This window comes from Pseudorasbora parva, chromosome 10 (genome assembly GCF_024679245.1).
Source record: "Pseudorasbora parva isolate DD20220531a chromosome 10, ASM2467924v1, whole genome shotgun sequence".
Taxonomy (NCBI): Eukaryota; Metazoa; Chordata; class Actinopteri; order Cypriniformes; family Gobionidae; genus Pseudorasbora; species Pseudorasbora parva.
The window spans coordinates 42,525,128-42,540,800 of NC_090181.1; the positions used below are offsets into that span (position 1 = coordinate 42,525,128).

Consider the following 15,673-nt stretch of genomic DNA (forward strand, 5'->3'; position numbering starts at 1 on the left):
TAATGCACAAACATTCTTGCATTTTGGTGATTCGCTAGTTATTTTTTGTTTTAAACAGGGTCTTGTCCCTCAGTCAAGTAAAATTCTCTTTCACTTGTCCCTTCAAAACACCCACTTGTCCCGGACAAGCGTTAATGTCGAGCCCTGCTTTGTATTCGTCGTAAATATCTTTGTGGTGCCGTTTTAAGTGATCAGACAAATTGGTGGTGTTTTCTTGTTTTGTGGCCACAAGACACTTCATGCAAAGTACCTTTTTTTGTTCAACATCCTCCTTTATGTAGCCAAAATGGTCCCAAAAAGATGATTTCTGGTCCGAACCTTTTTTTCCCCTCTTCGGTTCCTCATTTTAGCAGTGAACGTTTGGCCATGAGCGGCACAGCGAACCAATCACTGTGCAGGCACGCGAAACGTGCATCATTCCAGCAACAAACTCTGTGTGTTTACTGTGTGCTACCGTTCTCTTAATACACCGTGGGCTACGACCCTTCACATCGCATGTTCCGGCGATGTGACTATCGCACACGCGCACATCGCGATGTCGATGTTAAAACAGAATATCGTTCAGCCCTAGTATGCACACTATACTGTTCATGTCCTGAAAGGGAATAAAAACATCATCAAAGTAGTCCATATGAGACATCAGTGGGTTAATTAGAAAATACATTTTGGTCCAAAAATGACAAAAAATACGACTTTATTCAGCATCGTCTTCTCTTCCACGTTTGTTTTTAATCCTCAATTAAAGATTCAATCGGTCATGAATCAGTGAATTGATTCATGATTCGGATCGCCAATGTCACGTGATTTCAGCAGTTTGACACGCGATCCGAATCATTGATCGATTCACTGATTCATGAACGTTTGAATCTTTAATTGAGGATTAAAAACAAACGTGGAAGAGAATACAATGCTGAATAAAGTCATATTTTTTGTAATTTTTGGACCAAAATGTATTTTCGATGCTTCAAGAGATTCTAATTAACCCACTGATGTCTCATATGGACTACTTTGATGATGTTTTTATTCCCTTTCTGGACATGGACAGTATAGTGTGCATACACTTAGATACGCTCTCGGACTAAATATAAAATATCTTAAACTGTGTGTGAAGATGAACGGTGGTCTTACGGGTGTGAAACGACATTAGGGGGAGGAGTTAATGACATCAATTTCATTTTTGGGTGAACTAACCCTTTAAGTATTGAGTTATATTAATTAGCTACATGTACTTACATGGACTTACTATAGGGTTATGGTAGGGTTGAGGGTTAGTTTCATGTATTTATGCATAGTTTAGTGTTATAACTATGGTAAGTAGATGTAACATATGTAACAAGGACACTGTAAAGTAAAGTGTTACCAAACAAAGTAATGTTTTGGTATAGAGATACAGTTTTACTCAACCTTACTTATAATGAATGATTTTGATTTCTCAGTATTTCAGGCTTTATGTAATGATTTTTCCAATCATTACATAAGCTGCAAGTGACGCCTGAAATAGCTTTTTTTTTTTACCATCTTTAATATACCAGCATATTTTACTTTTCATTCATGAGAAGTCTGACATGGAGCAGAGCCACGTGTTTGTTGCATTGAATGAGTGTTTCTTTGCTGTCTGTCTGAAAGGTCTTTTGTCTTCCTCTCCAGGTTCTATTTGTAGGAATTAATAAGTGTTTTCCGTTCCTTGACAGATGATTTAAATAGCTTTTCTCTCAGCGCAGCGCTCCTCAACGGCTCATTCCGCTTTTTAGCTTGTCTCCTCTCGCTCCTCCTGCTTTCATGTCTCGTCTCTGAGCCGCGTGACTGAGGCAGTGAGTGGCTTGTGTCTGGCCAGCGCTCAACTTAATGCTCTTCTAGTGCACTAATGGCCTCATTAACGCTCAGTGAGAGACATCATGCTACGAGAGGCCTCTCTGAATCAAAGCCTTCATTCAATCACACTCATTAAGTTTATTCACTCATTTGTTCACTCACTCACTCACTCACAGCCTCACTCACTCACAACCTCACTCACTCACACACATTGTCACACGCTCGCTCACTCACACACACTCGCTTGCTTACTCGCTCACTCACTCACTCATACTCACACACACTCACTCACTCACTCACTCACTCACTCACTCACTCACTCACTCACTCACTCACTCACTCACTCACACACACTTGCTTACACGCTCGCTCACTCACACTCACACACGCTCACTCACTAACTCTTGCTCGCTCGCTCGCTTGCTCACTCACACACACACGCTCGCTTGCTCACACACTTGCGCGCTCCTCTCACACGCTCACAAACTCACTCGCACACTCACTTACTCACTCACTCACGCTCGCTCACATACACACTCGTTCGCTCGCTCACTTACACACTCGTACACACATACCGTGCACACACACTCACTCACACTCTCCTCTCACACACTCACTTACTCACACACACTCGCTCTCGCACTCACTCACACACACTCATTAGCTCACTCACTCACACACGCTCATTAGCTCACTCACTTACGCACTCACACACACTCGCTTACGCACACGCTCGCTCGTTTACTCACTCACTAACACTCTCACACACACACTCACACTCATACACTTGCTCACTTACTAACTCTCACACACGCTCACTCACTCACTCACACGCTCACAAACTCACTCACTCACTCACACACACTCGTACACACGCACCCGTGCACACACACTCACTCACACTCTTCTCTCATGCTCATTAGCTCACTCACACAGGCTCATTAGCTCACTCACACTGACATGCTAGCTCACACACTCGCACACGCTCGCTCGCTCACTCAGTCAGTCAGTCACATACTCACACACACACACACACACACACACCCGTGCACACACACGCACTCACTCACACTCTTCTCTCACACGCTAATTAGCTCACTCACACACGCTCATTAGCTCACTCACACTGACATGCTAGCTCACACACTCGCTCGCTCGTTCGCTCAGTCAGTCAGTCACACACTCACACACTCAGTCAGTCACTCACACACTCAGTCAGTCAGTCAGTCAGTCACACACGCACTCAGTCAGTCACACACACACACACACACACACACTCCAGTCACACACACACACACTCAGTCAGTCACTCACACACTCAGTCAGTCACTCACACATTTACATTTACATTTAATCATTTAGCAGACGCTTTTATCCAAAGCGACTTACAAAAAAGGGGAGAGTAATAGAAGCAACGGAACAGACAAGGCCAAAAACCTGTAAGAGCTGTAAGAAATCTCAATTAATTAGCACAATACACAACACATTTTTTTTTTTTTTTTTTTTTTTCTTTTTTCTTTTTTCTTTTAAGACAGACATCTACAACAAAAACTCACGTCCGCAAAGTGCCGAACACTGGATTTTGATAGCTATGATATGATGACACACACACACACACACACACACACACACACACACACACACACACACACACACACACACACACACACACACACACACACAGTCAGTCAGTCAGTCAGTCACTCACACACTCACACAGTCACTCACACACTCACACAGTCAGTCAGTCACTCACTCACTTGCTCACTCACTCACTCACACGGTCACTCACATACACACACACACACACTCATTCACACACACACTCATTCACACACACACACACACACACACACACACACACACACACACACACACACACACACACTCTCGCTCCCTCATATTCACGCTTGCTCACTTACTCACTCACACGCACAAGTGTATCGAGTATCATCGTAAACTTAGTCGGTTATGTCCTAAGTCAGCGGTTCCCAAACTTTTTTACCTGCGTACCCCCTTCTATGTCCCGAACGGTTTCGCGCACCCCCAATACCCACTTAAAAAAAAAAAAACAAAGCTTTGTTTTATCGCCATATAAACAATATATGGAATATAGTACTCATGTTTAATCATGGGAAAATATCCAGAAACACGACAATATGACAATAACAACATCAAAAAAGTTTCAATATAATGCAACAAAGCATTATATTGAATTATATTGACAAATAAACAAAATTACAGGTAAAAAAAACACCTTAGTATCGATATTTTTATTTGAGTATCGATACTTTCGATGCTCACGCCAGTATCGATATATCGATCCTTCATGTCGATACGCCCATCCCTAGCATAAACCTGCTGCCGGCTGTAACTGGTATTAAAGCAGAAGAGATGATCGTTTAAAGCGTGCTTCACGTTGCCACTTCTCTTGAACTAAGAGCGCTACAGCAATCTGTCACACCACATTAGAGGAGCACCAAAATAGTTAGTAATATAGTAAATAGTTTGAAATCCGTAATAAAATAGACAGAATCTGAAATCTGAGACTTTCATATCAGTAGTACCAAAGCACAAAGATTATTATGATTTATTGGATGGAAGGCACACTACAATGTTCCATTCATTCATCAACTGGAAACAGGATGACTAATCTATTCTTGGGATTTAAGAATAGATACGTGTAAAATTTTAATAAATAAACATTGAGAGAACTTTTTTATTTTTTTATTTTTTTTTACCCAGCCCTAATCAGCAGGTACCAGTACTGCAGAACGACAGCTATTGTCACATTCAATGATCAAAGAAATCTGGCGGGATTTCTAGTGAAAAAGCTTTTTAACAACATATTTATGGCGGTGTGTGAATGTTATAAGCTTATGAAAACACTGTTGCTTGTGAATAACAGATAAAGAATAACTTTTTTAATGAATCCGTCAATTTAACGGCCATTAAACATGTAATGTGTGAAAGTGGCTAGTGGCTGTACTGTGCAGCTAAGCCTGCTCACATGACTCAATTTACTGTGTGTTTCTGTTTCCCATCGTATCTCTGCTGCTTTTCATACACACTCGCATTCTCTCTTTCGTTGGCTTTTATTTCAGCCCCTTGACACCATTCTCACTCTCCCACACACTCCTCAGAGAGACGGAAAGACGCAGACAGGAAGCGAGTAAATAGTGTAAACCTGTTCACACTGACAGTCACTAGTAATTTGAAAGAGCATTAGTCATCATCCAATGATGATATTTAGAGTTATTGTTTTCATAGTTTTTGACCCATGTAACCTTTTGTGCCCATGTATTCTAATAAATTAGCTTATTATGACCCCAATATTTAAGATACTAGTGAAATGTCACTATTCTCATTTCCAGTTTTCACAGGATAAGCTGCTAGCCTAACTAATATTAAGTTCAGTGAAAGATTAATCAGTGCAGTTTACAGGGTTCCTACGCAGTTTGGAAAAAAATGGGATTTTTCATGACTGAAAAATCTACTAAGTGGTCTGGTTAATCTTGATTAATCGTGTGACTTGAGTAAAGAGCAGTGAATGATTTTCTCTTTCTTCTTTTTTTTTTTTTTTTTTTTTTTTTTTGTATCTTTTTTGTATCAGTTTGTGATTAACATCAATGGCACAGATGGCAGCAGGTAATTTTTAGGCTGTTATTACTTTAAATGTGCCCTAGAATGAGTTGAAACAATATGTTAAATTGTTCTCTGATATCTAAATAGAGGGTATGTGTTTTATATAAGGGCAAAAATTTTCCACATACAGTTTTACAGGTCCATTTACAACCCTATAAATTGTCCCTAGGATGTAATGCTCTGTTTTTGCGTTATTTGGAACAGTCATGAATATTAATGTTGAGCTCTGCTCTGATTGGCTTATTTCAGCCGCTCACAGCAGTTCAGCTGTTCAGCTCGTGAGTCCTGACCGTCCTGACACAACACAGACCGACTAGATGACACTTTAGGCAAAACATCTCAAATGGAGATTGATAAAATGCAGCTTACTTTATAGTTGCCCCTTTCTTCAGTTTAATTGTTCCCTATCCCCTATATAGTGCACTGTCTGATTAGTTCCCTATCCCCTATATAGTGCACTATCTGATCATTCCCTATCCCCTATATAGTGCACTGTCTGATCGTTCCCTATCCCCTATATAGTGCACTGTCTGATTGTTCCCTAACCCCTATATAGTGCACTGTCTGATCGTTCCCTATCCCCTATATAGTGCACTGTCTGATTAGTTCCCTATCCCCTATATAGTGCACTATCTGATCGTTCCCTATCCCCTATATAGTGCACTGTCTGATTAGTTCCCTATCCCCTATATAGTGCACTGTCTGATCGTTCCCTATCCCCTATATAGTGCACTGTCTGATTAGTTCCCTATCCCCTATATAGTGCACTGTCTGATTAGTTCCCTATCCCCTATATAGTGCACTGTCTGATCGTTCCCTATCCCCTATATAGTGCACTGTCTGATTAGTTCCCTATCCCCTATATAGTGCACTGTCTGATTAGTTCCCTATCCCCTATATAGTGCACTGTCTGATTAGTTCCCTATCCCCTATTTAGTGCACTGTCTGATTAGTTCCCTATCCCCTATATAGTGCACTATCTGATCGTTCCCTATCCCCTATATAGTGCACTGTCTGATCGTTCCCTATCCCCTATATAGTGCACTGTCTGATTGTTCCCTAACTCCTATATAGTGCACTGTCTGATCGTTCCCTATCCCCTATATAGTGCACTGTCTGATTAGTTCCCTATCCCCTATATAGTGCACTGTCTGATCGTTCCCTATCCCCTATATAGTGCACTATCTGATCGTTCCCCTATATAGTGCACTGTCTGATCGTTCCCTATCCCCTATATAGTGCACTATCTGATCGGTGCCTATCCCCTATATAGTACACTGTCTGATTAGTTCCCTATCCCCTATATAGTGCACTGTCTGATTAGTTCCCTATCCCCTATATAGTGCACTGTCTGATCGTTCCCTATCCCCTATATAGTGCACTGTCTGATCGTTCCCCATTCCCTATATAGTGCACTGTCTGATCGTTCCCTATCCCCTATATAGTGCACTGTCTGATCATTCCTTATCCCCTATATAGTGCACTGTCTGATCGTTCCCTATCCCCTATATAGTGCACTGTCTGACCGTTCCTTATCCCCTATATATAGTGCACTGTCTGATCGTTCCCTATCACCTATATAGTGCACTTTCTGATAGTTCCCTATCCCCTATATAGTGCACTGTTTGATCATTCCTTATCCCCTATATAGTGCACTTTCTGATAGTTCCCTATCCCCTATATAGTGCACTGTTTGATCATTCCTTATCCCCTATATAGTGCACTGTCTGATCGTTCCCTATCCCCTATATAGTGCACTGTCTGATCGTTCCCTAACCCCTATATAGTGCACTGTCTGATCGTTCCCTATCCCCTATATAGTGCACTGTCTGATCGTTCCCCATCCCCTATATAGTGCACTGTCTGATCGTTCCCTATCCCCTATATACAGCACCGTCTGATCGTTCCCTATCCCCTATATAGTGCACTGTCTGATCGTTCCCTATCCCCTATATAGTGCACTGTTTGATCGTTCTCTATCCCCTATATAGTGCACTGTCTGATCGTTCCCTATCCCCTATATAGTGCACTGTCTGATCGTTCCCCATCCCCTATATAGTGCACTGTCTGATCGTTCCCTATCCCCTATATAGTGCACTGTCTGATCGTTCCCTATCCCCTATATAGTGCACTGTCTGATTAGTTCCCTATCCCCTATATAGTGCACTCTGATCGTTCCCTATCCCCTATATAGTGCACTGTCTGATTAGTTCCCTATCCCCTATATAGTGCACTGTCTGATCGTTCCCTATCCCCTATATAGTGCACTGTCCGATTGTTCCTTATCCCCTATATAGTGCACTGTCTGATCGTTCCCTATCCCCTATATAGTGCACTGTCTGATTGTTCCCTAACCCCTATATAGTGCACTGTCTGATCGTTCCCTATCCCCTATGTAGTGCACTGTCTGATCGTTCCCTATCCCCTATATAGTGCACTGTCTGATTGTTCCCCATCCCCTATATAGTGCACTGTCTGATCGTTCCCCATCCCCTATATAGTGCACTGTTTGATCGTTCTCTATCCCCTATATAGTGCACTGTCTGATCGTTCCCTATCCCCTATATAGTGCACTGTCTGATCGTTCCCCATCCCCTATATAGTGCACTGTCTGATCGTTCCCCATCCCCTATATAGTGCACTGTCTGATAGTTCCCCATCCCCTATATAGTGCACCGTCTGATCGTTCCCTATCCCCTATATAGTGCACTGTTTGATCGTTCTCTATCCCCTATATAGTGCACTGTCTGATCGTTCCCTATCCCCTATATAGTGCACTGTCTGATCGTTCCCCATCCCCTATATAGTGCACTGTCTGATCGTTCCCCATCCCCTATATAGTGCACTGTCTGATCGTTCCCTATCCCCTATATAGTGCACTGTCTGATCGTTCCCTAACCCCTATATAGTGCACTGTCTGATCGTTCCCTATCCCCTATATAGTGCACTGTCTGATCGTTCCCCATCCCCTATATAGTGCACTGTCTGATCGTTCCCTATCCCCTATATAGTGCACTGTCTGATCGTTCCCCATCCCCTATATAGTGCACTGTCTGATCGTTCCCTATCCCCTATATAGTGCACTGTTTGATCGTTCTCTATCCCCTATATAGTGCACTGTCTGATCGTTCCCCATCCCCTATATAGTGCACTGTCTGATCGTTCCCCATCCCCTACATAGTGCACTGTCTGATCGTTCCCTATCCCCTATATAGTGGACTGTCTGATCGTTCCCCATCCCCTATATAGTGCACTGTCTGATCGTTCCCTATCCCCTATATAGTGCACTGTCTGATCGTTCCCTATCCCCTATATAGTGCACTGTCTGATCGTTCCCTATCCCCTATATAGTGCACTGTCTGATCGTTCCCTATCCCCTATATAGTGCACTGTCTGATTAGTTCCCTATCCCCTATATAGTGCACTGTCTGATCGTTCTCTATCCCCTATATAGTGCACTGTCTGATCGTTCCCTTTCCCCTATATAGTGCACTGTCTGATTAGTTCCCTATCCCCTATATAGTGCACTGTCTGATCGTTCTCTATCCCCTATATAGTGCACTGTCTGATCGTTCCCTTTCCCCTATATAGTGCACTGTCTGATTAGTTCCCTATCCCCTATATAGTGCACTGTCTGATCGTTCTCTATCCCCTATATAGTGCACTGTCTGATCGTTCCCTTTCCCCTATATAGTGCACTGTCTGATCGTTCCCTATCCCCTATATAGTGCACTGTCTGATTAGTTCCCTATCCCCTATATAGTGCACTGTCTGATCGTTCTCTATCCCCTATATAGTGCACTGTCTGATCGTTCTCTATCCCCTATAAAGTGCACTGTCTGATCGTTCCCTTTCCCCTATATAGTGCACTGTCTGATTAGTTCCCTATCCCCTATATAGTGCACTGTCTGATCGTTCTCTATCCCCTATATAGTGCACTGTCTGATCGTCCCCTATCCCCTATATAGTGCACTGTCTGATCGTTCCCTATCCCCTATATAGTGCACTGTCTGATCGTTCCCCTATATAGTGCACTGTCTGATCGTTCCCCATCCCCTATATAGTGCACTGTCTGATCGTTCCCCATCCCCTATATAGTGCACTGTCTGATCGTTCCCTATCCCCTATATAGTGCACTGTCTGATCGTTCCCTAACCCCTATATAGTGCACTGTCTGATCGTTCCCTATCCCCTATATAGTGCACTGTTTGATCGTTCTCTATCCCCTATATAGTGCACTGTCTGATCGTTCCCTATCCCCTATATAGTGCACTGTCTGATCGTTCCCCATCCCCTATATAGTGCACTGTCTGATCGTTCCCCATCCCCTATATAGTGCACTGTCTGATCGTTCCCTATCCCCTATATAGTGCACTGTCTGATCGTTCCCCATCCCCTATATAGTGCACTGTCTGATCGTTCCCTATCCCCTATATAGTGCATTGTCTGATCGTTCTCTATCCCCTATATAGTGAACTGTCTGATCGTTCTCTATCCCCTATATAGTGCACTGTCTGATCGTTCCCCATCCCCTATATAGTGCACTGTCTGATCGTCCCCTATCCCCTATATAGTGCACTGTCTGATCGTTCCCCATCCCCTATATAGTGCACTGTCTGATCGTTCTCTATCCCCTATATAGTGCACTGTCTGATCGTTCTCTATCCCCTATATAGTGCACTGTCTGATCGTTCTCTATCCCCTATATAGTGAACTGTCTGATCGTTCTCTATCCCCTATATAGTGCACTGTCTGATCGTTCTCTATCCCCTATATAGTGCACTGTCTGATCGTCCCCTATCCCCTATATAGTGCACTGTCTGATCGTTCCCCATCCCCTATATAGTGCACTGTCTGATCGTTCTCTATCCCCTATATAGTGCACTGTCTGATCGTTCTCTATCCCCTATATAGTGAACTGTCTGATCGTTCTCTATCCCCTATATAGTGCACTGTCTGATCGTTCTCTATCCCCTATATAGTGAACTGTCTGATCGTTCTCTATCCCCTATATAGTGCACTGTCTGATCGTTCTCTATCCCCTATATAGTGCACTGTCTGATCGTTCTCTATCCCCTATATAGTGAACTGTCTGATCGTTCTCTATCCCCTATATAGTGCACTGTCTGATCGTTCTCTATCCCCTATATAGTGAACTGTCTGATCGTTCTCTATCCCCTATATAGTGCACTGTCTGATCGTTCTCTATCCCCTATATAGTGAACTGTTGTGCAAATTGTAAACTCTTGTGATGATACAGCACATCCCATTGACAGTTCTGTCTCAAGTGTGTTCTGAGTGTGTTTTCATGCTGGCCTCGAGCCATTGGTCAGCCCTTTATTGGCCCTGGTCCAAATGGCATTCTCTCTGTGTGTGTGTGTGTGTGTGTGTGTGTGTGTGTGTGTGTGTGTGTGTGTGTGTGTGTGTGTGTGTGTGCAGTCTTGTGGACTGCTTGCTGCGGCAGTCGGCGTTACCGGTGTTACACATCTTCAGCTGTACACTGATTACATTTCTTGCCCACTGCTGCACTGTTGTTTTGCTTTTTTATGGAAATAAATACCATTTAGTTAATTTGGACAACAGATGCTGGAGTTATAATTAAAAGGGTTTGCTCTGCTCCATACAGCACGAGCCGCAGGAGTCAGATTTCACTTCTCACATGATGAGAGGAAGGAGCAATGACTGACAGGACAATGGCAGAGGATTTGGTGCGCAACAGATTTTAAAATGTGTGGTCAGTACCGCCGCTCTCATAGACAGAAGACACGTGATCACCAATTTATTCAAAAGCAAAACTCCCACAAAGGAGTCGCTGCCTATATACAGGAATAATGTAAAGCCACTACCATTGTGCTGACTGCACATCATCGCTTATTATGGAAAACCATATCAAAAATGGTCCACATTCTGAAGGCGTTCAATTTATTTCATGATTTCATTTTGATTTCATCCATTTCATTCCAAACCTCCATTTATGACTCATTGATGCATTACTGCTGCTGCTTTTTTAGCAACACGTGAACTGATTACTGATCTAGTTAGATTGACTCTAGTTAGATTGACTCTAGTTAGATTGACTCTAGTTAGATTGTTCAGCTGGTGTGAGATCGAGTTTTCATTACACATCCCACCAATAGCTACAGGAGTTGACCATGACCAACAGTACAGCGTCCTTGTGACCTCCAGAGATAAAATCTGTCAGTGTGAATGCAGCTTACGACTGGAAGAGAAGGGCCTGAGATCACGAGGGAGAGGGATGTCGGTGCAGAAGGGACTTTAGGTGATGAGTAGTAGCAGAAATCTGTAGAGTGGTGTTTTTCATCATGTCTCCTCCGCCGCATCCTTTCTTCTACAGTGACAGAGCTTTGCCTGCGGCCTGCAGTGAATGCACAAACCATCTGACCCACATACAGACGAGCAGAGAAAAGCTGCTGAAGTCCTCTCTCTCTCTCTCTCTCTCTCTCTCTCTCTCTCTCTCTCTCTCTCTCTCTCTCTCTCTCTCTCTCTCTCTCTCTCTCTCTCTCTCTCTCTCTCTCTCTCTCCCTCTCTCCCTCTTTTCCTCTGCGCTGCTTTCTTCTGTTTTTCTCAGCTTCTGTCCTCTGACAGTAGATGAACTCATTGGCACCGGCCTGGGCGTTTGATGACACACACACACACACACACTAATCTCTTCTGCTTATTAACATTTTTCCTCTCCGTTTTCTTCTGCTACTCTGTATTTTCACAGTGGGAAAGAATATTTGTCAGACGACAGAAGGATTTTCTTTATCCAGTGACTCTCCAATAAGATACATCTTGTTAAAAACATTTTTTATTTTTTTTTTGCAATCAAAAGTGGCTTACACACTAGAGTTCAAAAGTTAAGGGCTAGTCTTCTGTTCACCAAGGCTGCATTTATTTGATAATAAATACAGTAAAAGAGTAATATTGTGAAATATTGTTATAATGTAAAAGAGCTGTTTTCTATGTGAATATATAGTAAAATGTAATTTATATCTGTGATCAAAGGTGCATTTTCAGCAGTCTTCAGTGTCACAGGATCCTTTAGAAATCATTCTGATATTCTCAAGAAACATTTCGGATTATTATTATTGTAACAGTTGTGCTGCTTCATGTTTTTGTGAAAATCTAGATATTTATTTGGGGAAAAAACACTTTTTACTGTGACTTTACTGGCTCACGGTTTCAAAGAAGGTTGAAATAAATTAATATTGCACATTTATTCCAAATGATTGATTATTATTTTCTGTCAAATTATTCATGGTGTTTACATTGTAATGTGTAAGAGTGCATATTTTATTTCACTCATTTTTGAATGAGCAGCTGGGAGTATTAAAGCATACATTTCAGAGTCATAGAGTATTTCATTTAGCCTGACAAGCCAGACCCACATCAAGATGTTTGGTCTGGAAACTCACCATTGACAGCTCAATCTGAGGGGCGGGATAAACGGTTGTCTTTTAAACTCCCTCTGCACGCGATAGGATAGCGCTACAACCAACCAGAGCAACGAAGGTGAACCAGAGCTAGTTGACAGATTAAACATTCGTCTTCGTTTTCGAGGACATGGGTAATGTCCTCATAAGTCCCCCTCTTCTGTAATACCTGTCATACCCATGCCATTATACACATTTGTGTCCTGATATGTCACACACACACACACACACACACACACACACACACACACACACACACACACCAAGAATAATGCTTTCAGTTACGAACCTGTGTGTGTGGTGTTTGTTTCTATTGCTCAAGCCGGGCTTGGCACTGGTTTCTTATGCTAATGTGCTATTGTATTTTCCTCCTTGCAAGACAAGCTGTTTCTTACTGTGTGTGTGTGTGTGTGTGTGTGTGTGTGTGTGTGTTTACGCGTCTCTCCTTGCTCATTCAAATGAGTGTCACATTATTCTGTTGAAATCTGATCTTCTGTGGACTGTAAAGGGAAATGAAGCTTCACCCTGTTTCTCTGTTGCTCTTTGAGGAAGGTTCAGAGGCTTTGAATCGTGTGTGTGAGTCTGTCTGCTGTCTGGCTTTGCAGGTGACTGATCCACAGCAGCTCTGATGTGACTCAGCACTGCGTCTGTCTGTGTGTGTGTGTGCATTTAGGGATGACACTGCCCGGATCGTTTAATTTTTGTATGAGAGAGAGAGAGAGATATTGTGTTGTTGCATTTTAATGCACATTTTGTGATATCACATTAAAAATTTAAGCAAAAAAACAGGGATTGGAAACTCCAAGCGTTTCCTAAGTGAGCATTAAAAACTTAAAAGTGTGGTTGATTGGGATTTCACTTTTTTAACTTCAGTTAATGAGTAATGCTGCTGTTTTAGCATAAACACACTTTAGTTACAACACTCTTTAAGAACTACAACAAGATTCTTCATGGGTTGGTGACATCACTAACCCTAAAAGTTACATAAGCCCCGCCCCCAGGAACATGCAACAAAGTCCATGTTGAGAAGAGGAAGAGTTGTTGTAGTCGAGCTCAAGCTGTCATATCCGTCTTTCACATTTATTGCAACACAAATACAATAAAGCAGCAATAAAGCAAGATGACAACATAAGTTATAACCGTAATTCAACTAAACTATACATGTTCTCTCTTAATGCAGCATATTTTCTCTGGATCATCATACAACAGTTCCCATATGAGCGACTTATCATAGATTATCATGACAGAATATGCTAATCAATGACTTGAAGATAGTAACCTCATAAATTCGTCAACTAACCCTTCCGAAACGTCCTGTCTCATTCTACATGTTGTCACTTCTTCTTGAGTCTCTCATTCATTGTCCGACTGGTTTGAACAGAAAAGGCTGAACAGTTTCTGAGCTGCTAGCACAAGCTTGTGAAGCTCCGCCCCCTGTATAGAAGAGGGCGGGGCTTCACAAGCTTGTGCTAGCAGCTCATTTGACCTCTGGGGTTTTTGATTTTGAGCTAAACCTTCACACACACTCTAGGGGACATCAGACTTTTTTTGCATCTTGCAAATGGGCATTATAGGATCCCTTTAATTGAGATTAATGGAGTCAGATACATTTTTTTATCCATTAAGAAAACATGCACATAAACTTAAAGACTAGGCACTAATGTACAAGTGGCAAACCCATTCACTAGCGCTGGTATTGACTGCTCAAGGTTTGGTACTATGACAGCCATTATATTTGTAGCAAGTAAAAGGAATTTCTTTGTTTTGTTTTGCATGTTTTTTCCAATAATTTTGTAATGTTTAGTTATTAATGAATAAGATGTGAAGTCTGGCTCTGTACGGCAATTCTTCCTGCTAGTTCCAGTCGTCTGTTGGCATCTGTCTGAAATGTCTCTCTGTGCTCTGTGCAGGAGGAGGTTAAGCGATGAATAAGCTACGGCAGAGCTTCCGGCGAAAGAAAGACGTTTACGTGCCAGAGTCCAGCCGGCCACACCAGTGGCAGACAGACGAGGAGGCTGTACGCGGGGGCAAATGCAGCTTCGCTGTAAAGGTAATGGACACACACACACACCCACACACCTGTGCTGAACCACCTGCAGCTGTCAATCATTTTCATGCTGTTCATGCTAGAGATGACTAGAGCTTTGAGGCACTTGTTGTCTGCTACTGTTGTGCTTGTCTGAACACTCATCTCTGACATGTTTTTGGAAAATAATATGCTGTAATTCTCACCGTTCTTTGATGCACTATATGGGCAAAGGTTTTGGGACGCCTGCCTTAACATGCACATGAACTTTAATGACATCCCATTCTTAATCTGTAGGGTTTAATATGGAGTTGGCCCACCCTTTGCAGCTATAACAGCTTCAACTCTTATGGGAAGGCTTTCCACAAGGTTTAGGAGTGTTTGTGGGAATTAATGACCATTCTTCTAGAAGCACATTTGTGAGGTCCAGCACTGATAATAATAATTCATTACATTTATATAGCGCTTTTCTAGGCACTCAAAGCGCTTTACATAGAAGGGGGAATCTCCTCAACCATGTTGGATAAGAAGGCCTGGCTCAAAGTCTCCGCTCTAATTCATCCCCAAGGTGATCTTTTTGGGTTGAGGTCAGGACTCTGTGCAGGCCGGTCAAGTTCTCCTCACCAAACTCGCTCATCCATGTCTTTATGGGCCGACGCTTTTGTTGGAACATCCCCAAACTGTTCCCACAAAGTCTGGAGCACGAAATTGTTCAAAATGTCTTGGTGTGCTGAAGCATTGAGTTTATTTCACT

At 42.5% G+C, this 15,673-nt stretch overlaps 1 protein-coding gene across 6 annotated transcripts in view; it reads left to right on the forward strand.

The window, feature by feature from the left end:
- The window catches only part of LOC137091605 (protein numb homolog), a 111,386-nt gene that overhangs the window by 42,878 nt on the left and 52,835 nt on the right, over positions 1 to 15,673 (forward strand). For all 6 annotated transcript variants that reach the window (XM_067456200.1, XM_067456204.1, XM_067456203.1 and 3 more), the window contains exon 2: positions 14,804 to 14,943. In XM_067456200.1, the coding sequence (XP_067312301.1) occupies positions 14,818 to 14,943 (126 nt within the window). In that variant the 5' untranslated portion in view covers positions 14,804 to 14,817. The remainder of the gene's footprint in view (positions 1 to 14,803; positions 14,944 to 15,673) is intronic.